The 25309-nt window shown below is 53.2% G+C and overlaps 3 protein-coding genes and 2 non-coding genes across 5 annotated transcripts; 2 read left to right on the top strand and 3 right to left on the bottom strand.

Moving 5' to 3' along the window:
* The first annotated feature begins 5780 nt into the window (after positions 1–5780).
* Positions 5781–9112, top strand: GAMT (guanidinoacetate N-methyltransferase). The gene is made up of 7 exons (XM_041481540.1): positions 5781–5999; positions 6264–6449; positions 7068–7213; positions 7294–7357; positions 7923–7990; positions 8130–8240; positions 8436–9112. Exons 1-7 carry the CDS (start codon positions 5891–5893, stop codon positions 8574–8576), a joined length of 825 nt encoding a protein of 274 aa, XP_041337474.1. The 5' UTR covers positions 5781–5890; the 3' UTR covers positions 8577–9112.
* A 504-nt stretch (positions 9113–9616) lies between these two features.
* Positions 9617–13078, bottom strand: NDUFS7 (NADH:ubiquinone oxidoreductase core subunit S7). Its single transcript, XM_041481549.1, has 8 exons — positions 12958–13078; positions 12740–12776; positions 12445–12513; positions 11995–12109; positions 11077–11256; positions 10959–11005; positions 10195–10283; positions 9617–9810 (listed from the first exon to the last, which is right to left on the bottom strand). The coding sequence occupies exons 1-8, from the start codon at positions 12971–12973 to the stop codon at positions 9713–9715; spliced, it is 651 nt and encodes a 216-aa protein (XP_041337483.1). The 5' UTR covers positions 12974–13078; the 3' UTR covers positions 9617–9712.
* Positions 13079–13222: 144 nt separating this feature from the next.
* Positions 13223–13296, bottom strand: TRNAN-GUU. The gene has a single exon. It is a non-coding gene; the product is annotated as a tRNA-Asn (tRNA).
* Positions 13297–13612: 316 nt separating this feature from the next.
* Positions 13613–13685, top strand: TRNAF-GAA. Its single transcript has one exon. It is a non-coding gene; the product is annotated as a tRNA-Phe (tRNA).
* A 2251-nt stretch (positions 13686–15936) lies between these two features.
* On the bottom strand, positions 15937–23757 carry PWWP3A (PWWP domain containing 3A, DNA repair factor). The gene is made up of 14 exons (XM_041482545.1): positions 23214–23757; positions 22520–22609; positions 21998–22089; positions 21682–21752; positions 20368–21276; positions 19760–19873; positions 19332–19402; positions 18811–18887; positions 18277–18337; positions 17945–18020; positions 17633–17683; positions 17057–17487; positions 16300–16388; positions 15937–16070 (listed from the first exon to the last, which is right to left on the bottom strand). The coding sequence occupies exons 2-14, from the start codon at positions 22574–22576 to the stop codon at positions 15995–15997; spliced, it is 2175 nt and encodes a 724-aa protein (XP_041338479.1). The 5' UTR covers positions 22577–22609; positions 23214–23757; the 3' UTR covers positions 15937–15994.
* Between the last annotated feature and the right edge of the window lie 1552 nt (positions 23758–25309).

Genomic DNA, 25309 nt, shown 5'->3' with positions numbered 1-25309 from the left:
AATGGCAGACAGCAGTTTATTTCCACTCATACAAATGGAAAACAGTAGGAAAGTGATTATAAAAAGGGCTGTCTGTTGAGCTGACAAAAACTTCAGCACCAAACAACACAAATCTAAAAATATGAACATAAAAAAATATATATAATCATATATCTGAGCTGTCTCTACAGGAAGTTTTATTAATTAGCAGAGGAGGAGGCTCACAGCCCAAACTCCTCCCCACAGCAATGCCTGTTAAGAGCCCCTGGCTGGGTTGTCACCATGGCCCAATGCCTGCAGCACACGTTGCTCACCTTGTGTCGTGCTCCAGTCCAGGCCACCCACGAACAGCTTTCTGCAAACAAAGCACAGGGCACGTTTAGGGGCTACAGCAGATGCTCCATCTCATTTAAGGCATAGCTCAGCTCTTCTGGACAGGTTTGGGGGTACCAGGACCTACAAAGCTGGCCCCATACTCAAAGCTGCTGATGAAACCAAACCCTTCCTCCATCCCTGCTCTCTGCTCCTCCCTCGCTCACCACAGAACACTCACTTGGCTGCCAGCACCTTCTTGTGGGGTGAAAGCAAAAGCAGAACTGCCATGCTCAGGCCTGAGACAGAAGTCAAACCTGTGCAGCAGGTACTAATTAACAGAGCAGCACTAATCCAGCAGCAGTTGTGAAACTATCATACAACCCAGTTTCCAGATAGTGCTGGGCAGCACTACATGACTTTCTCATGGCTAAATCCCAAACTAAACTGCTTCAAACTGATTCAACCCTTCCTCTGCAAAAATCACCCAAATCTGCAGGGTTTCCTGTCCCAGCACGCCCAGCAACCTGGGTAGGTGCTACAGGAGCTCCATGCCAGGCTGCCAGCTCTGCAGCTCTTTATCAACTCCTGGGTGTGACAAAACTTCCAGCAGTCATTTACTCAGTAATTAAAGGTTGGTTAGAGCCACCTCAACATTTGGCCCTTGTCAGTGCCAAGAATCAACGCCAAAAAACACCCTCATAGCTGTCTGCAGCTTCACCCTGAGGAGCAGCATCAACCTCTGCTCTCTGGGAGCAGGGGCAGGACCCAGGGAACAGCTGGAGCTGTCAGGGGAGGTTCATGCTGGGTATCAGGAAAGGCTCTTCCCCAGAGAGTGCTGGGCACTGCCCAGGCTCCCCAGGACATGGTCCCAGCCCCGAGGCTATCAGAGCTCCAGGAGCATCTGGACACTGCTCTCAGGGACAGGATGGGATTGTTGGGGTGTCTGTGCAGGGCTTTGATGGTCCCTGGGCTTCCCTTCCAGGAAGGGAGGAGATTGTGTGATTCTGTGAAAAACTCTGCTGTTAATGGCTCCATGGCTCTGCACAGACAAGAACTGGGAAAGTTTATTTTTGGGGATGTCCTCAGGTTCTCCATCAGACCTCAAAGAGAAAAAACACCTTGCTTTGTATTCTAGTTGCCTTCACCTATACCTGAGTACAGCTGAGGGTGGTGGGAATTCCTGCACCTTCACTTACATGCGCAAAGTTGAATTTCTCCTAACAAAAAAAAATATTGAACTTCCTCTCACCTGCTCTTTTCAGGAGCAGGTAATGGCAGGGAGAGCCCAGCCACCACCAGTAAGAGCTGCAGGTGCACTGGGAGTACCAGGGAAGTGAAAGCCTTGCAACTGGAAGTTCCTGTGGAGCAGGGCAGCTAACTGACAAAACCAGCCTGTCCCTTTCCACTTTGATTCAATTCTCTGTGATAGGACATCATGTCACAACCCTTGTGCACCAGCCAAAGTGACAAAATTCAATACTACACAGCACCTACGAGCCTTGTGCCATTGAGGCAAATTCTGTTCCTAAGTTACAAGCCGAGACGTGACACGAGTCTTGTCTTTCACAAAAACAGACCAACTGTTAAGCGCTGATCAAAGCGTCTCCTTGAGCAGCCAGCAAACAACTGAGCTGGTGACACGTGAGGCAAAGACAGCCCTCAGTGTCACAGCAGCAGCCTCTGCTGTGTTATCATCATGCTAAAGGACGTGCCAGCCCTCCCTGAGAGCAGCAGGGCAGGATCTGCACCCCTGCCCTGCCCTCTCTCAGAGCAGGCCTGTTTTCTGCGGGCGTGTTGGGCATGACCAAGTTTCCCTCAAGGATTGGAAAAGTGCCCCCAGCTCCCTCTGGCAGCGCTGGCTCCTGGCACGGGTTCAGGGCCTTGCGCAACAGCAGCCAGTTCACAGCAACAGGTCATGTTCTGGGACCAGCCAGGCTTTGCCAAGGTGGCCCCACCACCCCGGTGGCTGCCACAACTGTCCCCTGCCCACCTTCCCTCTCCACACGCAGGACACAAACCCCTCTGCTGTGCTGTTATTTTTAAGGAAAATAAGTAACTCTAATTTCCTAATAGCAAAGTAAAACCAACTGATCTACTGCTATATTCACAATAAAGTTTTGATATGTATTAGCAACATTTTCTTCACCAACCACATTTGAGGTTATGGTTTGTTTTGGGGTGTTTTTAACTAAATTTGATAGCTTGGTATAAAAGTTTAATCGATTTTACATCCTTGTTAAAGTACCAGCTGTGTTCTGAGAGAACACCAAGCTGTCTGCGGGGAGGGAGGTCACTGAAACCTTCCAGTTCCACCATGAATTATTTGTAGTCACCCTACATGGACTGAAACAGCAAAGCTGGGTAGCTCAAGGCCAGCTCCAGCAGCTCTGTGGAAATCCACAGCCCTGGTTCATACACATGCTGTGGAATACCAAAAGCCAGGAATCCTCTGCCTTGGGATCCTCCATGATTTGAAGACACTGAGCAGGGCCAAAGTTCACAAAAATCCAGATGTGGTATGATACAGGACAGCTGTGAGGCACGATGGGTGTGTGAGTGCTCTGCCCCCACGCTCAGCTGCATCACCAGCCCTTTCCCAAGGTCTCACCCACACTCCATTCCAGAAAACTTTTGGTCCTAACAGTTTATGGGCTGGCAGTTATTAAATTAATAGAAATGTATAAAATTGATAGAATATCCTGAGTTGGAAGGATCTATGAGCACTGAGTCCAGCACTGACACCCCAACAATCCCACCCTGTCCATCCCTGGGAGCGGTGTCCAAATGCTCCTGGAACTCTGGGGGCTGGGACCATGCCCTGGGGAGCCTGGGCAGTGCCCAGCATCCTGGAGGGAAGAACCTTTCCTGCTCTCCAACCTGAACCTCCCCAGGCTCAGCTCCAGCCTCAGGTTCTGCCCCTGCTCCCAGAGAGCAGAGACTGCTGCTGCCTCTTGGGAAGAAGCTGCAGACCCTGCTGAGTCTCCCCTCATGTTCTTCAATGTTTTTAGCTTACACGTGCTGACACCACCCCAAAGCCCACACCTCCATAAAGATCCAAATTTACAGACTGGAGGACATCACAGCCCATCCCTGCTGGAATGCAAAGCCACTCCAGCACAGCCAGTGACAGCACAGACCACAAGCCTGGCTTTTGGGCAGGTGAGTCTGTCCACCACAAGCAGTGAGATCCTGACAGGTGCAACACCCCTGAAGCAGCAGAATTCCCCACAGGGATCACCTCAGGAGCAGAAAGTGGGATAATGACTCCTCAGAAGTTGCAGCTGTATAATAAATTTGAACCAAGTGTTCTGCCTCACTACTTCCTGGGCACATTTTCATTGCTAATTTATTCTTTTTTGCCATAAACATACTTGCTGCCGGAGCAAATCAACTCAGGATTAGTAAAAAAAGCATGTACAGGTATTTTAAAACCACCAAAACTCAACAAAAGCACAAACTCTTTGCCTACATATACAATCTGGGGTTTGATTAATAGCTCTGATCAACACCTCAGCACAGGCCCCATCAGCTGCAGGACAAAAGGACCAAGATCAGCACCTTTCTTCATCCAAACCAGCCCCAAGTATTAATTAATTACAACAATAACACTCAACAAGGCCCCTGCCTACCCATGCCAAGACACCTGCAAGGCTTACAGCTTCCTTAGGTACTTTCTCTGAAAATCTCTGCCTGGAAAAGCAGCTGAATTCATAACTTCCCATCCAAACCTGCCTCTCACAACAGCTTTAAACCAGAGCTTCCTTCTGAGGGCTGCAGCAGCTGAGTTTGTTCTACACTCTCATCTTCCCTCTGAGCACTTTTGGGGGAGGAGAATAAAGAAAATTTCCCTCTCTGATCAACCCCCAATTCTTCCCAGTCTGGTTACAGCTCTGAAGGATCACAGCCTGTGACTGGGAACAAACTCTGCAACAGCCCAGCCTGTTCAGGAGGGGAGCTGATGATATTCCATGGAATAACCAGGAGGTTATCATGGAGGGGGCTGATGATATTCCATGGAATAACCAGGAGGTTATCATGGAGGGGAGCTGATGATATTCCAGGGAATAACTGGAGGTTATCCATGGAGGGGGCTGATGATATTCCAGGGAATAACCTCAAGCCTGGCACTCACCTACAGCTCCAGAAGCCAGACCTGATCAGGTCTCTCACAAGGCACCAGACAGTGACTAAGGTCCAGGAGCAAATAAAAACACTTTCAGAGCAAAACCCACTTATTTAAACAGGCCTCATGCAATGTGTGTTGAAACTGGATGATCTCTAAGGTGCCTTCCAAACCACTCCAGTGTGATATTCCAATCACTTATCCTGCCTCCTGTACTTTTAGGATTTACAAATTAAGAACATGCAGTAAATAAGCAGCTTACAAAGCAGTGCAAGCAGCATGGGACAAGGGGCTCGTGTTTCCAGTTTCAAACAAGGTGACCAGTCCTAATGGGCAAATACTGTGCCAAAACTGGAAGAACCAGCCAAGGATTTTTTTTTTTAATTTGGTTTTTGTACTTTGAGTTCTACCATGCCCAAGCCTGCAGCCTGATAATTTCAATGTCACCAGGGTACAGCTCTCAAGCAGAATAATACTGAGTGCAACTGGATGATCTCTAAGGTCCCTTCCAACCCAAGCCTTGCTATGATTCTAAAAGCACATCACAAGAACCAGACCGGTGTCAGTTTTTCGGTTTGAAGCCACAAAACCCCCGGCAACGCTTAAAACCGGGATTTTCCTGCCTGGAACACATCCCGGGCAGACGACAGCAGAGGGGAGCTCGGGAGGGCAGCCCTGCGGGGGACACGGAGGGTGAGGGGAGGCTCCTGGTGCCACCTTTGTCCCACCACCTTCCCCCTCCTCCACCGCAAGCCCCTCGGGGCAGCCCTGATGAGTCACCCGAACAAAGTCCCCAGCGGGGTCACACAATCACAGGACAGACCCTCAAGGACCATCGAGTCCAGTTCCTGGCCCTGCACAGAACTCTTCAACAATCTCACCCTGTCCCTGGGAGCGTTGTCCAAGTGCTCCTGGAGTTCTGGCAGCCTCAGGGTCGGGACCATTCTCTGGGGAGCCTGGGCAGTGCCCCAGCACCGCGCGCGGGGGGGCGGGGCCTCCGCGGGGGGCGGGGCCTCTGCGGGGTCCCACTGCCCATCCCGGGGGTCCCACTGCCCATCCCGGGGTCCCATTGCCCGTTCTGGGAGTCCCATTACCATCCCCGGGGTCCCATTGTCCGTCCCGGGTGTCCCATTACCGTCCCCGGGGCCCCATTGTCCGTCCCGGGTGTCCCACTGCCCATCTCAGGGTCCCATTGCCCATCCCCGGGGGTCCCATTGCCATCCTCCGAGGTCCTATTGCCTGTCCTGCACTGTCTGCAGCTCCCCGGGACCCTCCCTCTGCCTGGCTCTGCCCTGGGCGTGCGGGTCACCCTGGCACCCACAGCGCTGTGCATGGCCCGGAGTGTGGCACTGTCCCTGCGTGCAACCCTGGAGGGACACAGCGTGGGACACAGGGAAAACCCCCTCCCTTCCTCCGTGTCCCCCGATCCAGCCCGACCCCACCCTCAGCAGCGCGGTCATTCCCTCTCTGGCCATGCACAGCACGGTGTCACCCGGAGCGGTGACATCCTCTGCACCCCCAGAACACCCCAGGGCCACGTGTGACCTCTCAGGCCTGGCAGCGCCGTGGTGCCCCGTTCCCAGTAAGGGCTCCCGATCCCGATAAGGGCTCCCGATCCCGATAAGGGTTCCCATTCCCGATAAGGGCTCCCGATCCCGATAAGGGTTCCCATTCCCGATAAGGGCTCCCATTCCCGATAAGGGCCCCCGATCCCCGCAGGGGCCCCAGCCGGCTGTGCACACTCAGCACTTTCCAGCAGGGCTATTTAAAGCCGGCCAAGAGCCCCGTGGCCCTTTCTCTCCCTCTCCCTCCTCCCGGCCCGTCCAGCTGGACTTTCCTCCCGCAGCCATGAGCTCCGGAGCGGCGGCGGGGCCGATCTTCAGCGAGGGCGAGGACTGCAGGGCGGCCTGGAGGGCGGCCACGGCGGGCTACGATGAGCCCGATGCCCACCTGGAGATCCTGGGCAAGCCGGTGATGGAGCGCTGGGAGACCCCCTACATGCACTCGCTGGCCACCGTGGCTGCATCCAAGGGTAACGGGGGGCTCCGGGGTGTGCCGGGGGTGCAGCTTCCCCAAAAGCAGCTGGCGTGCGGGGAGATGTGCTGGGGGACCCCACTGCTTGTGCCCCCCACTGCTTGTGCCCCCACTGCATGTGGCCCTCATGCAGTGACAGGGGCAGCAGGGCCATGGTGGCATTTGTGTCCTTGTGACAAAAATGCCACCATTCTTGAAAGGGGATGGGGACATGGGGAGGGGATGCAGCCACCTCCCATCCAGGCCCTGCTGATTTTGGGGATGTTTCCCCTCCCAGGATCTGCCGCTTTTGGGGCTGTTTTCCTTGGCAGAGGGAGGGTTGGACGTTGTATGTTCTCACTGGGATCAACTGGGGGGGTTTGTTGGGGGCAAAGGGCCACTGTGGGGGGACAGCAGGTGACAGGGACACAGGGGCAGCTGGGGGGACAGCAGGTGACAGGGACATGGGGCTGCTCCCAACTTCTCCCCTCAGCGCCAGCAGCACCACGTGCCAGCTTCCAACCTCCACCCAAAGAGCCCAGTTTGGGGAAAAAATGGGTCGGAATTCAGGGCTTGGGGGAGAGGGGGTTTGAGGCAGAGAAAAGCCAGAGCTGTGAGTGCTGGGTTCCACCTGCAGGCGGCCGCGTGCTCGAGGTGGGGTTTGGGATGGCCATCGCCGCCTCCAAGGTGCAGGAATTCGGCATCGAGGAGCACTGGATCATCGAGTGCAACGAGGGCGTTTTCCGGCGCCTGGAGCAGTGGGCAAAGGCACAGCCACACAAGGTCAGGGGCACGGCGGGCTGTGCCAGGGTTGGGGGGTGCCTGTGGCCCCCCCAGCTCACCCCTCTGCCTCCCACCCGCAGGTGGTGCCCCTGAAGGGGCTGTGGGAGGACGTGGTGCCAACGCTGCCGGACGGGCACTTCAGCGGTGAGACATCAACAGCAGGGTGGGCAGGGGCTGGGACCCCACTGCAAAGTGGGGGTGCAGCAAAGCCCTGAGGGGTGCAGGACATCCCTGAGCCATGGAAAAGGGGGAACAGTTCGGCCAGGATGCAGGTGGAGCGCACATCCTCCCATGGGGATGGGGACAGGGCACAGCTGTGTCCCTGGGGCCCTTGTCCTGGGGAGCAGATCCTTGTCCTGGAGGACATCCCTGAGCCATGGAAAACGGGGAACAGTTCGGCCAGGATGCAGGTGGAACGCACATCCTCCCATGGGGATGAGGACAGGGCACAGCCCTGGGGCCCTTGTCCTGGGGAGCAGATCCTTGTCCTGGGGAAATGGATCCTTGTCCTGGGGAAATGGATCCTTGTCCTGGGGAGCAGATCTTTGTCTTGGGGGCTATCACATCGCTGCCTTCCAGGGCTCAGAGACATGGGGGCAAATTGCAATGGGAACATAACAACACCAGGCCATGGAGGGGGATTTTCCTGGGACACAGGAGCCCCTCAGGGTCTCTCCCAGCTAACAGCCAGCTCCGTGTTCCCGGGCAGGGATCCTGTACGACACCTACCCGCTGTCAGAGGCCACCTGGCACACGCATCAGTTCAACTTCATCCAGGTGACAGCTCGGGGAGCGGCTCTGGGGCTGGAGAGGGAGCTGGGGCCGGGGGCTGAGCAGGAGGAGCTGGGGCTGGAGAGGGAGCTGGGGCCGGGGGCTGAGCAGGAGGAGCTGACCCGGCCCCGCATTCCCGGGACAGGGCCACGCCTTCCGCCTGCTGCGGCCCGGAGGGGTCCTCACCTACTGCAACCTCACCTCGTGGGGGGAGCTGCTCAAGACCAGGTACAGCGACATCGAGAAGATGTTCGAGGTGAGTTGTCCCCTCCCCGAAGCTGTGCCCGAGCTGAGCCAGAGCACTCCGAGGCTCTGGAGCTCATCCGTGCTGCTGGGGATGGGCAGGGAACACCAGAGGGGAGCTCGGAGGGTTTTTCCTCCAGCGTGTCCCCACTTCTCACATGAGACACCCCAACTCATGGCTGCTCCTCGCTGCCCTTCTCTCCTGCAGGAGACCCAGGTGGGGCCGCTGCTGCAGGCGGGGTTCAGGAGGGAGAACATCAGCACGAGGGTGATGGAGCTGCAGCCGCCCCCCGAGTGCCGCTACTACTCCCACCCCAGGATGATCACCCCCACCGTCCTCAAACACTGAGGGGAGCAGGAGCTGGGCATGAGCTGATGAGGAGGAGAAAAGCTCTGATCACCTTTAAAGTCCCTGAGAGACGGGTGAAGGCTCAGGATGGATTCCAGTGGACAAAAGGACAGGAAACCCCCTGCCCCAGGAGCCCCCTGCCCTGGAAGGGTCTTGTGGGCTCTGTGGAAGATCTCACCCTGCTCTGTCCCCTCAAGACTTGAAATTCTCAATTAAGCTGGAATTTCAGAATGTGTTCTGGCCAAACGGGTTCCAGAACCAGCCATTTCCTCTAAAAACTGCATCAATTTGAGAAAATACAGGGTGGATTCCCACAAGAGTCAAATAATCCAAACCAGGTGGGAGAAATGGGGCAATCTGAGGCATTCTGGGGCATTTCAGCTTCTCCTGAAGCAACTCCCCAGGGAAGTTTCCCAACATTTTCGGTCAAAGCCCACGGCAGCAAATCCTGACCCCAACACCCCCTCACAGCTCAATAAATGATGTTTCCTCTCTCCCTAGAAGGGATAAAGTCCATTAAAAGGAATGAAATACCCCAACCACTGTTCCCGAGCGATTTATTTGTCTTTCCAAAGTGTGTTTGTCCCTCAGGCACGACCATTCCTCATCCCAGGCTCCTGGGATGCATCCAGGACAGGCTGCTTTATCCTGCCCTGCTTAGGAGCTCTACAATCAGGTTTATTAATCACATTCTGATTTTAAGCATCAGTATTTGACTTGTTACAGAAACCTAATTAATTTCTGGCCCCTGTGCATACAAATATTATGGATTTATTAGATCCTGTGTAGGAATTACCAACAAGGAGCAGGTGGTGAGTAAGGGATGAGCTCAGGGAGGGCTCAGGGATCACCCAGACATGTGTTGGTCTCCAAACTTCCCAACAAAGCTAAGAAAAAATTCTAGCAAAGCCTTTATGTCACGATATGACATCACCTTCCCTGACAGATTGTTCAGTGTTATCAAACTCAGCTCCTGCTTTTTAGCCCAGTTTTCCAACCCCTCAGATCAGAGGGGTTTATTAAAGACAGAAAAGCACCTGGACCAGGTAGAGTTTTATTGGAAGGCGCGTTGGGAGCCGGATTTGTGCGTAGATGTGAGCAGTGCCCGGGGCAGTGAGTGGGGACATAAATAAAGGCTATTTCCTGTACCAGATCTGCATCCTCCTCTCCCGCTTGATTTTCCTCTGCAGCTGCAGGATCCCGTACAGCAGAGCCTCAGCTGTGGGGGGGCAGCCTGAGAGAGAGAAAGGAGAGAAGGGAGGAAGGGGGAAGGTCACAGGGCAGGTACCTGCAACGAGTGCCAACCCCAGGACTTATCCCAAAGCTGACTCCCCTCTGGCTTTGTGGATGGCACAGGTAAGAGTGCAAAGAAACTAAATTGATGCTGTTTATCAAGATCTTTATCAAACACAGCAGTTATTTAATTTCAAAGTGTATCCAAACCCCGCCTCCCACCCCGCTGATGGTGCCACCACCATCACAACCCTCCCTATCCCACAATCCCTGGAGCTGCTGCAGTTTCCCCACCACTGAAACAGGAAAGCCTTTCAAACCTACACCTGAATGCAGAGAATTCCCCTCTCCCTGCCCTGCTCCCAGGTGGAGCTGCCCCTTGTACCTGGCACATAAATGTCCACGGGCACGATGCGGTCGCAGCCCCTCACCACGGAGTAGGAGTAGTGGTAGTAGCCCCCACCATTGGCACAGCTGCAGGACAGGGACAGGGACAGGGACAGTGTCAGCCCAGGAAGGTGAGCAGGAGGCCAAGGGAAGGTGGCCCTGGGCAGGTGGGCACTGCCAGGCTTGGAGCCTCCAGCTCCACAGGTGACACCGCCCCATCACGAGCCCTGCCTGGGAGGGTTTTAGATGAATCCAACCCAACTGGACTGTTCCCATCACCCTCACAAAGCAGGTTCCACAGCCCTCCCTCTCTGCTACAAACCCTTCTATTTTGCCTCAGAGCTTTCCCAGAATTTGTCCTGTTCCAGCCTGGACCTGCCACCCTCAGCCCTGGTGTGGGGACAAGAAAATTGTGAGAATCATGGAATCATTCAGGTTGGAAAAGATCTCTGAGACCATGGAGTCCAAGTGATCTCTCATGGAGCAGATTCCAACTGAATCCCCAATGGAGCAGATTCCAACTGAATCCCCAAAGGAGCAGATTCCAGCACAGCAGAAGCATTTTGAAAGCCAAAAGCAAACTGGGATTCTGGATATACACAAGTTTGGCAGCTGCAAAGCCCCTGAATCCATCCCTGGGAGGATTCACACACACCATTCCCAGAAGGAGCCTTTGGGCTCTGCTCTACAAAACTTCTTTAAGAATTTGGAAACAAAAGCAAAGAATTCCCCCCAGGACACCGAGGACATCCCGGCACTCACCTCCCCATGGACACCACGTAGCGAGGCTCTGGCATCTGGTCATAGACCTGCAGAACAGGGATGTTTGGGGTGATGCCCACCTCCCCACGCCGTGCCCAGCTCCCCGTGCTCCCCGTACCTTGCGCAGCGCCGGGGCCATTTTGTTGGTCAGGGTCCCTGCCACGATCATGACATCGGCCTGGCGGGGGCTGGCCCGGAACACGACCCCGAAGCGATCCATGTCGTAGCGAGGGGCTGCCATGTGCATCATCTCCACGGCACAGCAGGCCAGCCCGAAGGTCATGGGCCACAGGGAGCTCTGTGGGGACAGCCAGCAGCTCAGGGACAGCGTGGGTGACACGCACAAAGGGAGAGTTCGAGGTACCGGGGGATGGAGACGGGGAGAGCTCCGTGAGCAGCCTGAGCGTGTCCAGAGCTGCTGCCCTGACATGGCTAAAGCCACCTCAGAGCCACCCAGGGACAGCAGGGAAGGGACAGCCATGGGGACAGCGGTGTCCCAGCTCAGGGACAGCTCAGAGCCCCACGGGGACAGCGGTGTCCCAGCTCAGGGACAGCTCAGAGCCCCACGGGGACAGCGGTGTCCCAGCTCAGGGACAGCTCAGAGCCTCATGGGGACAGCAGTGTCCCACCTCAGGGACAGCCCAGAGCCCCATGGGGACAGTGGTGTCCCAGCTCAGGGATAGCAGAGAAGGGACAGCTCAGAGCCTCATGGCCAGAGAGGGACCAGCCCAGCTAAGGCAGAGCACAGCAGACCCAGGGCACTGTCACTTGTGTCACCCTTCCCCACAGGCAGAGCAGCTGCTCAGGGCAGGGACAGCTCCAGAAGTGCCTTTCCCTGGCGACCAAAGGGCAGTTCCAGACCCCCCACACACCCTCAGTGCCTTCAGCCTGTGTCCCTGACTGTCACTGGACCCCAGTGTCACCCTCTGGCCGCAGAACTCGGCCACGGGAGCTCTGAGCCTATTTTTATCCTGAGCAGGGGGTGCCTCTGATGTGCCACCCTCTGTCCCTCATGCCAGGGAGGCTCGGGACTCACCCGCCGTGCCCAGTTGACCAGGTCATCGAGCTTGGTGATGACGTACTCGCCACGGCTGCTGGGGACGTAGGATTTCCCCTGGACAACAGCAGAGCTCTTCTGGACCTGGACAGAGCTGGAAGGAGCAGCACAGAACCATCACTCTCCAGTGATTTCCCTGCAGAATCAGCATTTAGCCCTCCACGGGGCTGTGACTCCCTGAGGAATGACAATGCCACCCCTCTGTTTGTGGCAGAGGAATCTCCCCAGTGTGGGATTTGTGGCTTTGGTGCTGGGACAGAGCCCCTCACCACAGAGAGCCCCTGGCTGCCTCTCCCCGGGGCTCCCAGAACTCCCCGGATTTCAGCAGGGAAGGGAGGAGACCCCTCACAGGAGGTGCCACTGGGACCCCCCTGTCCGGGAATGGTGGCACCACCGGCTGTGCCCTGTCCCCAGGGCAGGAGCTCTCACCTGTCAGCGCGATCGGCCGCCGGCGTCTGATGGAGCAGCTGAGCGTGCACGGGACTCACAGAGCCGGGCCTGGGGACAGAAAGGCCCGCACAGGGTGACAGGGTGACAGAGCCCAGCGCTCCACAAAGCCCAGGGGGAAGGAGCCCCCCGACCCCCAGAGCTCGGGGTGCCCTTCAGCCGCGGTCCTGGGGTCCCCCCACCCCATCACCCCAGCGCCGGGGTCAGCGCTGTCACCGGCCCGGCCTCCCCTGTTCCCGGGGTCCCACCGCCCCGGTGCCCCCCGCCCGGCGCTCACCGCCAGCCCAGCACACCGTGCGCGGGGAGCCGGAGACCTGCAAGAGAGGACGGGAGAGCTCAGCGCGGCCGCGGGGGCGGCAACGGCCTGGCGCCCCCTCAGGGCTCCCCCCGGGTCACTCCCTCAGCGGAGAGCCGAGGGCTTGTTTCGGTGCCCCCAGCCCGGTCCCGGTGCCCATCCCCATCCCCGGCCCGGTCCCCGGTCCCGGCCCCGCTCACGGCCCAGCGCCGCCATCGCTCCGCAGCCCTTCAGGCAACCTCTGCGCGCGGTGCACCCGCTAAAGGGCCCCGCGCGGCACCGCCTCAGCGCTCCGGCGGGAAACGCGTCCCGTGCGAGCGGTTCCGGAGACAACCTCCTGCTCCGCCGCGGCCCGCGGGAAAACGATCCCAAAAGGGCCCCAAAACGATCCCGCCACGGGACTCGGCGGGAAGGGCTCGTCCCGAGGCTGCGGAGCCAAAGTCATGCAGGAAAACAAGGAGCGGCCGTCCCTGGGTGGGCTCGAACCACCAACCTTTCGGTTAACAGCCGAACGCGCTAACCGATTGCGCCACAGAGACCGCGCTGCCGCCGCCTCCCGCCTGCCCCGTGTCCCGCCCGTCCCGTGTCCGGTCCCCGTGTCTCACATCCCGGCCCCGTGTCCCGCCCGTCCCGTGTCCGGTCCCCGTGTCTCACACCCCGGCCCCGTGTCCCGCCCGTCCTGTGTCCGGTCCCTGTGTCTCACATCCCCGCCCCGTGTCCCGCCCGTCCTGTGTCCCGTGCCCCACATCCCGCCCCGCTGTCCCCTCGTGCCCCCGCGTGTCCCTCCCCGTGTCCCCCCGCCCGGCGGGGCGCCGTCGGCGGTGACGGGCGGGGGGGGCGGAGCGCGGCCGTGCAGCCGAAATAGCTCAGTTGGGAGAGCGTTAGACTGAAGATCTAAAGGTCCCTGGTTCGATCCCGGGTTTCGGCAGAAGCTTTTTTTTTTCCCCGGCCGGGAGCGGAGTTGCAAAAGCGCTGTTTTCACCCCAAAACAGCCCCGAGGCTTCGGAACTCGTTATCCCCTCCCCAGACTCTGCTGTTGATTTTTTTAATATCCTGGAAACACACACACACAACAGGGAGGGACAAAGGCCTGTAATACTGGATTAATGATAAATATTAAATAATTATGAATTAATAATAAATACGAATTAATGATCTTACACTGAGCATTGAGGAGACAGCTGAGGGAACATGGATTAATTAACACTGGCCAACCACAAGCAGAGGTGGTGTGGGTCAGCCCATTTTAAATAAAGCACAAGAACAAAACCCAGCGAGTTCACTTCCCAGTGATTAATAATGTAGACTGAGACAGGATGTTACTTTATCATCTTTGTTTTTATGCATCAGATAAAGTATCTTCACCTGCTGTAACACTGGGGTGGAAGCACCACCCACCACAGATTAAAATAATTAAACAAAAGCAGCAAATGTTGATGATTCACTTCATCCCAGTTTATTAAGTCCGCACGATCCGTACACGGTGAGGCTGAGCCTGGAGCCCAGTACCAGGGGGGCAGCACTGAAGGGGGTGGGACAAGGTCAGCATCATCCCTGGAAGTGCCCAAGGCCAGGCTGGAGCACCCAGGGACAGTGGGAGGTGTCCCTGCCCCTGGCTGGGGTTTTTAAGTCCCTTCCACCCCAAGCATTCCAGGATTCCACAGCTGCAGTGAAGGCGGTGAGGTGGCTCTGCTTCTGTGTGGAGCAGGATCCGAACAGCACTCGAGGAGTTTGGATGGAGAAGGGAACACAGGGTTCATGTAAAGGAGGGGGAAGTTGAACTCCATCTCCAAATTACCCCAGAGCACTGGGATGAGGGGCAGGCAGTCCCTCCCCAGCCTCTCCTCTCCAAAGGGAAAGTGCCACTCACAGCTCTGAGTTAACTCCATCATTAATTTTTTATCCTATCCCACAAAATTCATTATCCCTCCTCACAGGCTTTAATAAAGCCTCACTTCCTGGCCTGTCCCTATAATTGAGGTACTTGAGATAACAGGAATAAGGATTCTATGGAAAAACTCATTAGAGAGCACAGAGCAATTAAAAGTGTAATTAAAATATATTCAGATAATTACTACAGCCAGGATAGACATCTGGATCCCAATTTCAACTTCTTCATTTCAAATCATCTTGGGTTTTATTGGACAAGCAAGGAGATCACATTTCATTATCAGAGAAACCCTAATCAGGGGGTTTTATGTATCATTTATCATTATTCATCATTAATTAGTTCCTGGTGACACTGCTTCCATGTGCCACAGCTCCAAAGGTAAGCAGGGAGCTGGGCAGGATTAAATTGGGAATTTAGACGAGAAAAAGACAATTAAAAGCCTCCCAAAATTCAGAGGAGGAAATAATCCAGCATTCCACTGGTTCAGTTAGAAGAAATGTTTTTTTTTTAAGCAAACCTTGATTCCTTCCCCACGGAATTTTACTTGTCATAACAAAAGAAGAACCCAAATCTTTGTCATCCAGGTGGCAGCTCTGATTTCCCACCCTTGGATCCACGAGGCAGGAAGGAGGAACCCCCAGGAGCCTTCCCCACCAGGAACCCCCTGGTTTGATCAGGAGCAAGGAGCCCACCAGGCACCACAAAGCAGGACAAGATCCCTTCCCAAGTCGGGTGTTTGGCTAAAAGAACCCACGTGGAAGACGGTGGAGCAGCAGAAGCTCTGCACAGCCCTGGGGGTCTCTGGCAGCCCCCCAGGAGGGCACTGATGGATGAGGATCCAGTGGATCCAGAACACAGTGAGGCCATGGAAGCAGCAAGGGCGGAACCCCCAGGAGCCTTCCCCACCAGGAACCCCCTGGTTTGATCAGGAGCAAGGAGCCCACCAGGCACCACAAAGCAGGACAAGATCCCTTCCCAAGTCGGGTGTTTGGCTAAAAGAACCCACGTGGAAGACGGTGGAGCAGCAGAAGCTCTGCACAGCCCTGGGGGTCTCTGGCAGCCCCCCAGGAGGGCACTGATGGATGAGGATCAGGCAGATCCTGAACACGGCAATGCCAGGGGAAGCAGCAAGGGCTGGGAGCAGAGGATTTGGGAACATACACACAGATTTTACAAAGAATGCCACGTTTTACACAAATCACCACTGGTTATTTACACCTGGCCCCAGGACAGCCCCGGCCACTCCTCAGCTCTCCACAGGCTTACAGACTTTACAAAGAATGCCACGTTTTATACAAAGCACCACTGGTTATTTACACCTGGCCCAGGACAGCCCTGGCCACTCCTCAGCTCTCTGCAGGCTCTGGCTCAGTCTTGAGCTTTTTGCTTCCCAGGATTTGTTCATCAAACAACTCTCTCTCTCTGGAAAGAAAAATATAGAAGGTTTGAAGTTAAAACAGGATATTATTGTCCAGATTACATCACCAGGACAAATTAAATTCACAGGGTTGGAGCAGCTCAGCTGGGACATTTTCCACATTTTGTCTCTCAAAGGAGGAGGATGCTGAGCTCTCATGCCCTCACCTGAAACCTTTTCTGTATCCAACAACAAATGAGTAAAAAACCCTTGGAAAATCCTAAAATAATCTACCTTTTGCTCACAGGTGGTCCTTTAATGTACTTCTCTTCTGCCTTCTCATAATCAATGTCATCCACGGCAGCAATGGCACAGATGATGGCCTAGAAAAGCATTAAATAGTTAATAATCAATAAGCAAAACTAAACCATAGCCAGGGATTTGAAAGTGCCTCAGCTGAGCATGTTTTGAAAAAAAGGTTCCCCAGTAACTTATAAAATTTGGATGAAACTGCTCACTGAGCATCTAAAATTCCTAAATAAAAAATATGAAATTGTTCTGTATCATCCCCTGGGGGGTATTTTTATCCTCAGATTAAAATATTCTTCACAGTAATTTTGTTTCTATACGAGTTAATGTTCTCCTGGGAAAATTCCTGGGAAGAACACAAGGTATCCACAACAACTAACAACAGCCAACATACCACCCCCCACCTCGACACACACAAAGGACCAAGAAAACCCTGAGAAGTTGCCAAATTAAAATAAAAACCCCAAAACAAAGCTTTGAAGCATTTCAGGGGTAATTAAAATACATCAGAAAACTATCAGTGTGCTTTTAAAAACAACAATCTACCTGAAGCTTCTCCTTTCTGTGCTTAAAAACCAGCATTTGAGTGACTCAGGCTGTAGGCAGGGGTGAATATTCCTGCCTAGCTCAGTTCTGGGAACTCTCTCCATGTCATTCCACAAGAACCACGTCACACAAAGGAAGAAATAATTGGAATTAGTGTCATTTACCACTCTGCAGTTCATTCTTCCCCCTCCCTCACCTCAGGTAAAAGCACATCTGAGATGAATCTGATGCCATCCCCCAGGATCTGGTGCAGGTTCTTGGTGTCCATCTCCCTGTACACCTCCTTCAGGTACCCAGCCACCAGGTCCAGCTGCTCCTCATCCTCCAGGTAAGTCTCCACACAGGTCATGTACCGGCTGGAATTCAGGAATTTCTTCAGCCAGCGGGATTGTTTCCCACTTTTCAAGATGCCCAGCAGATGCTCTTCAGCCCCTTTGGTCTTCACTATGAACTCCACCAGCTTCTTGTTCTCCCTGTCCCTGGCAGCTCTGGTCCTGTCAGGGAGGAGCTTCCTCGGGGGTTTCTGGGGGGAGGTGTCTGAGGAAGACTGTCCAGCCTCTTCCTCCCCTGTGTTTGGGAATGCCATCTGCACCACACTCTGGTATCCCTCTTTCCTCACTGGGTAGCCTGAAAGAGAAACCACAAGAATTTATACTTAAATGTACAAAGAGGTTTTTTTTTCATAGCTGTATCATTAGAAAATAAGGAATTTTATTGCTGAGAGGAGTTTTTACCTAGCCAAGAGAATTCCCAAAGGGATGGATTCACTTACTGATATCAGCAGCAAAATACTCCAGGAAGGATCCAGTGAAAGAATGACAGCCTAAAAACCCAAACAGGGACAGAGATCAGTTCCAGTCACCCAGGAATCAAAGCTTGGTGTTCCCTTTTCCTGCTGGATCTCAGGATGAGATCCCAGAGAAGCTGGGAGTGTCCAAGGCCAGGTTGGACAGGGCTTGGAGCACCCTGGGACAGTGGAAGGTGTCCCTGCCCATGGCAGGGGGGCACTGGATGGGGTTTAAGGTCCTTCCCACCCAAACCATGCTGGGATTTGGTGATTTCATGGTCACCTTCCCCTCCTTACCCACTCGGATCCGATAGTCCCGGATCAGCTGGAGGCACCACTCGATTTCCCTGGAATAGTTCTCCTTGGCTCGTTCCTGCAAAACAAGGAGGATTTTCTGTCCCAAATCCAGCAGCTCTCCAAGAGTTTCAGCCCAGGATGCCAAGCAGGGGACAAAAAATGGTCCATGGTCATTTTTTCCTCACAGTAAAACAACTCCTGCCAGAGCTGTCACAGGGATGAGAGTGGCTTTGAGGGGGCCAAGCCCCACGCTGCCCCCCTGGCCATTTATATCCTGAACTTCCCACTGTATTTGCCCAAGTCCTGCAGTTCCACATCTCTGGGATACTCACAATGAGATTCTGCTTCTCCTCACAGTCAAAGTGTTTCAGGCTCTTCAGAGACACTGAAAAACTTTTAAAGAAACACAGTCAGAGGTGCAACTCAACTGCCCCATTTCCCTGCTGATTTACTGCAGCTCTGCTTCTCCCTGAAAATCCCACTTCCCAAGGAATTAAGGAGCACAAATTTTAATGTTTTTTACTTCCACAGCAAGTATGGAATCTTCTAACAAATGAGAAGTACCTGGTTTAGAGAAAAGTTAAAGGCAGCCCAGTGTTTCCAGAAAGTTCAGGCAGCACAAGGAAAACACTGGCTGCATTCCAGGGGATTTTTTTTGTTTTGTTTTTGACTCCTCAGCTCCTCCCAGGGACTGGGAGCTGCCTCAACCTGCAGCATGACAAAGCACCTACAACCCTCACCTGCCCCAGCCCCTCCCTCCCAGATCAACCTGGAGAGGACTGTCCTCCCCCTGCACCAGGAAAAGGGCACAGGACATGGAATAGCAGAGACTGGAAATTCAGGATGGGATGGAAATCCACATTTACCCTTTTTTCTTCTCATTTGTGGTGCCATCTATGAAGAGCACACAGGCCCTCCGGTGCTTCCTCTTCACTGTTTTTACCTGGAGAGAGGATAAAGCCTCAAAAATCCTAATCTTGTTAAAGCAGGGATATTTTTCTGTGGATATCACCCACTACAACCCACACTTGAATTTTTCCTGTTGCTGTAACTTTGCTTTATTACACAAATATAAAAAAACTCAAGCAGAAACAGCAACCAGTTCCCCCAAGGGAGTATTTTTAGTGCACAAAGGGCTTCTCCTTTCTTTTGCAAATTGGGAACAAAGTCCTGCTCCACGATAAAAGAACTGGGATAGGCCTGTGCTCTGTACAAACAGGTGTGAAGTGACCACATTTTGAGTGCTTTTAGCACAAATTGACTTCTATCAATTTTGAAATGCTTCTACTGGAAGGTCTTTTAACACTTCCAGGAAGGGCAAAAGTCACTCCAGAACTGGGAGTTGCTCCTTATCAGCAGGCTGTGAGGTGGCAGGAGCTGCTCTTACCACTGCTGGCCAGTACGGATACCGCCGCAGCTTGCACCACACCAACATCCCTTCCTCGAAGAATTTGGGTTCTGGTGAAAAAGAAGGGAAATTTTCCTTAAAAAACATTTAAAAAATAAAACAAGACAGATGCTGCCCCTTTCTTTTTTTCCTCCAGGAGAAACTCCAGGAGTTTCTCTTCAGTGCTTTAACAGTGACCCCAAAATGCAGCACAGGGAGTCCTGAACTGAAACCCAGCAACTTCAATCCCAGGCCCTTGTCCAGTTTCAGGAATTTTTTTTATTCTGCAGCAAAATGCCTGATGGACCCAGGAAATGCATTTGATCCCGAGCCTGGACACAGCTGGATTCCCTCCTGGAATCTCCAGGGACTGCAGGCAAACTGAAGCTCCCAGAAGGGGAAGAGCCTCAGCCCTGCTGATGTCTCACCTCGATGGGACAGAACGCTTGGGAAATCTTCCTCCTCTTCATCTGCCAGAGGTGAGAGTGGAGGGAGGCTTTCTGAGGAAACTCTCCTGGAAGACATCCCAGAGGGTTCCAGCCCTGCCAACAGCACCAGGATCCAGGGATTAGGACAGGATCAGCTTCAGAACAGGTGAGACACACCTGAGTGTGACCTAGAGGGGATCTGACACACCTGCACGCTTCTAATTAGAGAATCCTAATTCCCTGGTCATGTGGATAAAAGAGGGAAAGGGGAAAAGAATGGGGCTGGTCTCAGGACCCTGCACCTACTCATTCAAAAACATTTAATCTCCATTTATCAGAGAGCAGTAAGGGAAAACAAGTGTGAGCTCAAAAAACCCCCAGCTTTCCATGGAAAACCCCAAGCAACTCCAGACAACCCAAACACCACCCAAGCCCTCCCCAGCACTGAAGGGATCAGCATTTCTGCTTCCCAGGAATGGAAACCAAAAGGAATTAAAGCAGCAATTCAAGAGCCACTTCCCCAAAAACAAAGCAACATTCCAAGGTGAGTAACAGCGTTCACCACCCACACAGGATGAAGGTTTCCCTTCCCCAAGGGATTTGCCCACCTTCATCTTCCTCAGAGTCAGGGGCTTTATTCCCAGCCAGGTGTGAGGGATCCTGGTTTTCCTCCTCCTGAGGCTGAGGGAAGGCACCAGAAGGCCCAGGTGAGGATCCGGGGTGGTTCCTGCATTTCCTGTCTGTGCCTGAGGCCACACCTGCCCCATCCAGGTGTTTTCCACCCTCCGCCTCTCTCCTCCCATCCAGCTGCTTTGCCAGGCTCTCACTCTCACTGCTGATGCTTTTCTCCAACTCATCCGAGGCAGTTTCACAGGAGGAATCCAGGAATGTTTTCCCAGGCTGAGTTCCTGTCTTTCTGGAAGGTTCCACGGTGCCAGATTTAGAGGAGACAGAGGGAGACCCCTCCTCAGGAGCCACCTGTGCTTGATCCGGGGGGGAATCATCCCTACATCTTTTCCTTCCTTGCTGACTTCTTCCAGCCTCTGGCTTAAAGGAAACTCCATTCCCCATTTTGGGTTGGATTTTCCTCTGTCTGGGTGATGATTTTGGTTCTGGATTTTTGCAGTTGTGACTGTCAGGGGCTGGTGCCACACTCGAGTTCCTGGCACCACACCTGGCAGGGTTTGTGCCACTTCCAGGTGCTTTTCCACTCCCTCCTGGAGCCACAGGACCTCCCTGGCCGCGTGCTTTGGGATCATCCTTCAGCCCACAGTTATTCTGGGGTTTTCTTTTCCTCTTGGCAGCCTCAGGTTCCGACTTTTTAAAGCGAGAGCGCAACAAGAAGCTCTGGGAGGGGGTGGGTGGGGCACATTTCTCCCGGGAAAATTTGGGATTTGGTCCTTCTGCAGGTGGCATTTGATTGCTGGAGTTAGTCTGATGGAGAATATCCAGGGCAATTTTAAGGGAACAGCGATATTGCAGCTCCTCCACGGCCTCACTCATGCTTTTCTTTTGCTCTGATGAGGAAAAATATTCAATAAATGAAATGGTCCTCATTATTCTACCATAAACAAATGTATTACTAAAGAAATAATAAATGTTACTCGTAGTGTTTCTTTTAAGGTGCATTTTTTACTACTTAAATCATCCACAATTCCCAAGGCAAAGGATGGAGACACACAAAGACCAAGCTGGAAGTGCCTCATTTTGAGGGAAACTCACATTTCTTCACCATCCCTCCAACAAGCCACCCCAGGGAAGAAGAAAATGATAAATTTTTAACCCATTTTCCAACTTTATGGAAAAGGGGAAAAGAAAATAAGTGAAATACAGAAGTTTTATCCCCCCCAGGCTGGGTTTCTGCAGGTATTTTACACCCACAAAAGACACAAAGCAGCACATTTGGGCCCCTCCCTCCTCACCCAAGGTGGAGGCGATGTCCTTGATCCTCTCCTCTGTCAGGGGAACCACGTTTGCAGAGCTCACACTGACCCTGGAGCACAAAAAGGTGACTGGAACCGGCAGCAAAACACTCCCAGCACCACAAAACTGCTCTCAGACAGCAAAAACCCCAAACATTCCCTCCCCCAACCTGTCCTGGCTAGGGTTAAACTCCTAAACCTTCTGCAAATCCAGGATCCCATCTCACCGGCACCTTCAGATAAAAGGATTCCTTTCTTCCCCTTATGTTTTAACCTCTAAGAATGCAAACGTGTGATAGGAACAAGGATACTCAACTGCTTCTCCAAGCCAAGGATTTCAGCTTTCAATCCCATCCTTGTTGTGGTGGCAACAGGACTGCCCCCAGCAACTCCAGGTTTGCACAAAACCTGCAACAGAAGTGAGAAATCTTCATTTAAAATCTTGACCAACAGCAAAACGTTTATCTAAGAGCAGCTTGACGGTGCCTGGGAGCAGCTTTAAGATTGTGGAATGATAAAATCCCAGGATGGACCTGGGAAGGGATCTTCAATCCCATCCCAGCCGTGCCAAGGGCAGGGACTCCTTCACTGTCCCAGGCTTCTCTGAAAATCCATTCCAGGCCCTCAGCACCCTCACAGGGAGGAATTTTTCCCTAATGCCCCATCCAACGCTGCCCTCAGGCTGTGAGAAGTTATTCCCATCGCTCCAGGCCCTCTCCATTTTTCCTGTTGGTATCTCCACAGCTCAGACAAGTTCAGACACGTTTGCTGGGACCTCTCCCTTCCTTCCTGCTCTGTTCCAAGCAACCTCCACAAACATTTCCTCATTCCTCCTTACCTTGGCTGGCCACAAACGCCTCTTCCACTTGCAGAGAATGAACTCTTGGTCAGTCATGGCTGAGCTTCACGTGGAAAAGGGCAAGGTGTTCTGAGGGAGGAAAAAAAGGGAATAAAGGAGTCACCCACCTTTGTCCGTTGTGGTCTTTATTTTTTAAGGAAATACAGGATTTAATCAAACATATTACTACAGTCATTATTGTTTTACCTTCAGGATCACTGATATCACCCTGCAGCTTCTCTTTAATATTATATCTTAAATTCTATTTTTCTGTAGAAGCTGTGGCTGCCCCATCCCTGGAAGTATCCAAGGTTGGACAAGGTTTGGAGCAACCTGGGATAGTGGAAGGGATGGGACTGGATGGGCTTTAGGTCCTTCCAACCCAAACGATCCCAGGATTCATGAATTCCTTATTTCCAGGAGCACAAGTGGCTCTTGCTGTGTGAGGAAAATACTACCAGGAATTACACAACGCAGCCGTGGGCCTGCCCAATGCACAGCTTCCTGCGACCAAACCCTGAAAACAGGGAACTACACCCTAAAAATAATGCACCGGGTAGACTTTTTCCACGTCATTTGATCCCAATTTTTACACACGATTGACAACAGAAACCTGAGCAGAGCGGCCTCAGATCCCGCAGGGCTTCCTCAAAGGCTTTAAAAAAACACATACTAAAGATCTTCCTGTACTTACAAGGTCCAGGCGCTGGGATCGCCGGGGCTCCGGGATCGCGGCCCTGCGGCGGCGGAGGGAGGGAGGAACGAAGGGCCGTTAGCGAGCCCGGAGCGGCGGGGCCGGTGCGGGACCCCCGTGAGGCGGAGCGGGGACAGCGGGAACCGCCCGGCCCCAAAAACCCACGTGAGGGGAGGGACGGGACGGCCAAACCCCCCCACCGTGAGGGGAGGGACGGGACCCTCCTCCAAACCCCAACCGGTGAGGGGAGAGACCCCCCCAGAATCCCGCACCCGGTGAGGGACGGGACCCTCCCCCAAACCCGAAGCGTGAGGGGAGGGACGGGACGGGACCCCCAGTCCAGAGACCCCTCCATAAGGGACGGGACCCCAAACCCCCCTCCGGGAGGGATGGAACGCTCCAAGCGCCCGCTGAGGGGAGGAGCGGGACCCCTCAACAGCCTCCCCTCAGAGGGGTCGCCCCCACAGCCTTCCCTGGTGAGGGGAGGGACGGGACCCCTCAATGCCCTCCCCTCACAGGGGCCGCCCGCCTTCCCCAACCTTCCCTGGTGGCAGCCACAGCTGCCCCTGGATCCCTGGAAGTGTCCAAGGCCAGGCTGGGCAGGGCTTGGAGCAGCCTGGGACGCACTGGAAAGTGTCCCTGGGTGTGAAAAATGCGTATTTTATGATTGGCTTTTGGCAAATATTAACGTGAATATTATATGTGTTGTGTTAGAAAGCGATGCTGTATTAATTTTCTTAAGTAGCGTGTTAAATACAGTTTTAGGTTATAACATAATGTTAAAATAGAAACTCTGCTATGTAGAATACTTTTTTGTCTAAAGAAAAAATAGCAGCCACGGGACGCCTAAATCTTTCAGAGAAAGAGAATTTATTGCCCCATTATCAGAATAAACTAACTTCTTCCTGCTCAGCTCTGAAGACTGCATTCAGAGGAAGAAGTTGACAGTGACCAGACAGAATCCTGTGTTGGAATGGAATTCATGCACCATGTATGAGGTGTATGAACATGCAACAGGCTGTTGCTTTTAAGGGTTAATCCTCTCTTAACGTAGGTTCTTTTTTGGGCTTATTTTGCCCAGAAAGAGATACCTGGACTGTCTGTAACTCTTTGTTTTTATTGTCTCCTATTGTCCTAATCTCAATTGTTCCAATTTTTATTACTCTAATTACATTACTATTTTAATAACCACTTTATTACTACTAAACTTTTAAGATCTTTTCACACAACCCATCCCACGGCAATCTTTAGCTTTCCAAGGAAAACAGTGACCAGGGAGCCCACGCTCAGAGATTGGATGCTTTATTCACTGTCTCTACTTGGTTATCAACACCTGGCTGCCAGAACTGTCACCACCACACTGAAATAATCACTCAAACGCGCTCTGCAAACAGCAACAGACCCAAAATGCACCTCCCCAGGCTCGCCCCCAGGAGTGCATTTTTCCTGTCTTTAAATATGGAATAATAAGAGACAAACTCCAGTTCTGGTTTTTCTTGCAGGCCCCCTCCTTCCTCCTGCTGGAGATACTTTGTGTAATTGATTTGTCGAGTGTAATTCCCGTTTTCCTGGGGATCCTACAACTGTTGCTCAGCCTCTTCCCTGCTCTGCAGGCTCTGGGGGTGCGAGGGGTTTTAATCAGCATTTCATGTCGAAGGATAGAAAACAGTCTTTAAAACCCGGGCTGGGAAACAACGAGGTGGAGTTCAGGTCCCACGACACGACACCAGGACGGGGATGGACGCTGAGCACCCTGCAAGGCTCAGCCCTCAGGGTTAGAAAAAGGAGAGGGAAAAACTCCTGCCAAAAATGCAAAGGAAAAAGGGGAATTTCCCTGTGCTGCAGAGTCCCACGGGATCAGCGGCTTCCTTTCCCCCTGGGGCAGCTGCTTCCCCACAAAAGAGCAACTCAAATTCAAGAAGTGCAGCTCTAGCCAAGCCATGATTTTTTTCCCAATCAAACCCCTCTTGAACACCCCATTTCTCTCTGTTTTTGGCTCCCCAAACCCCACTGAGCTCTGGGGTGGATCCTGACTCGGAGCTATTTTGATTTCTCTTCGTGCTGGAGTTAAACCCAAAATTTATTTTTCCTCCCCC

Source organism: Pyrgilauda ruficollis, unplaced genomic scaffold (genome assembly GCF_017590135.1).
Source record: "Pyrgilauda ruficollis isolate IOZ18807 unplaced genomic scaffold, ASM1759013v1 scaffold115, whole genome shotgun sequence".
Classification (NCBI taxonomy): Eukaryota; Metazoa; Chordata; class Aves; order Passeriformes; family Passeridae; genus Pyrgilauda; species Pyrgilauda ruficollis.
The sequence above is the reverse complement of the archived record's forward strand: the minus strand, read 5'-3'. Positions and strand labels throughout refer to the sequence as shown.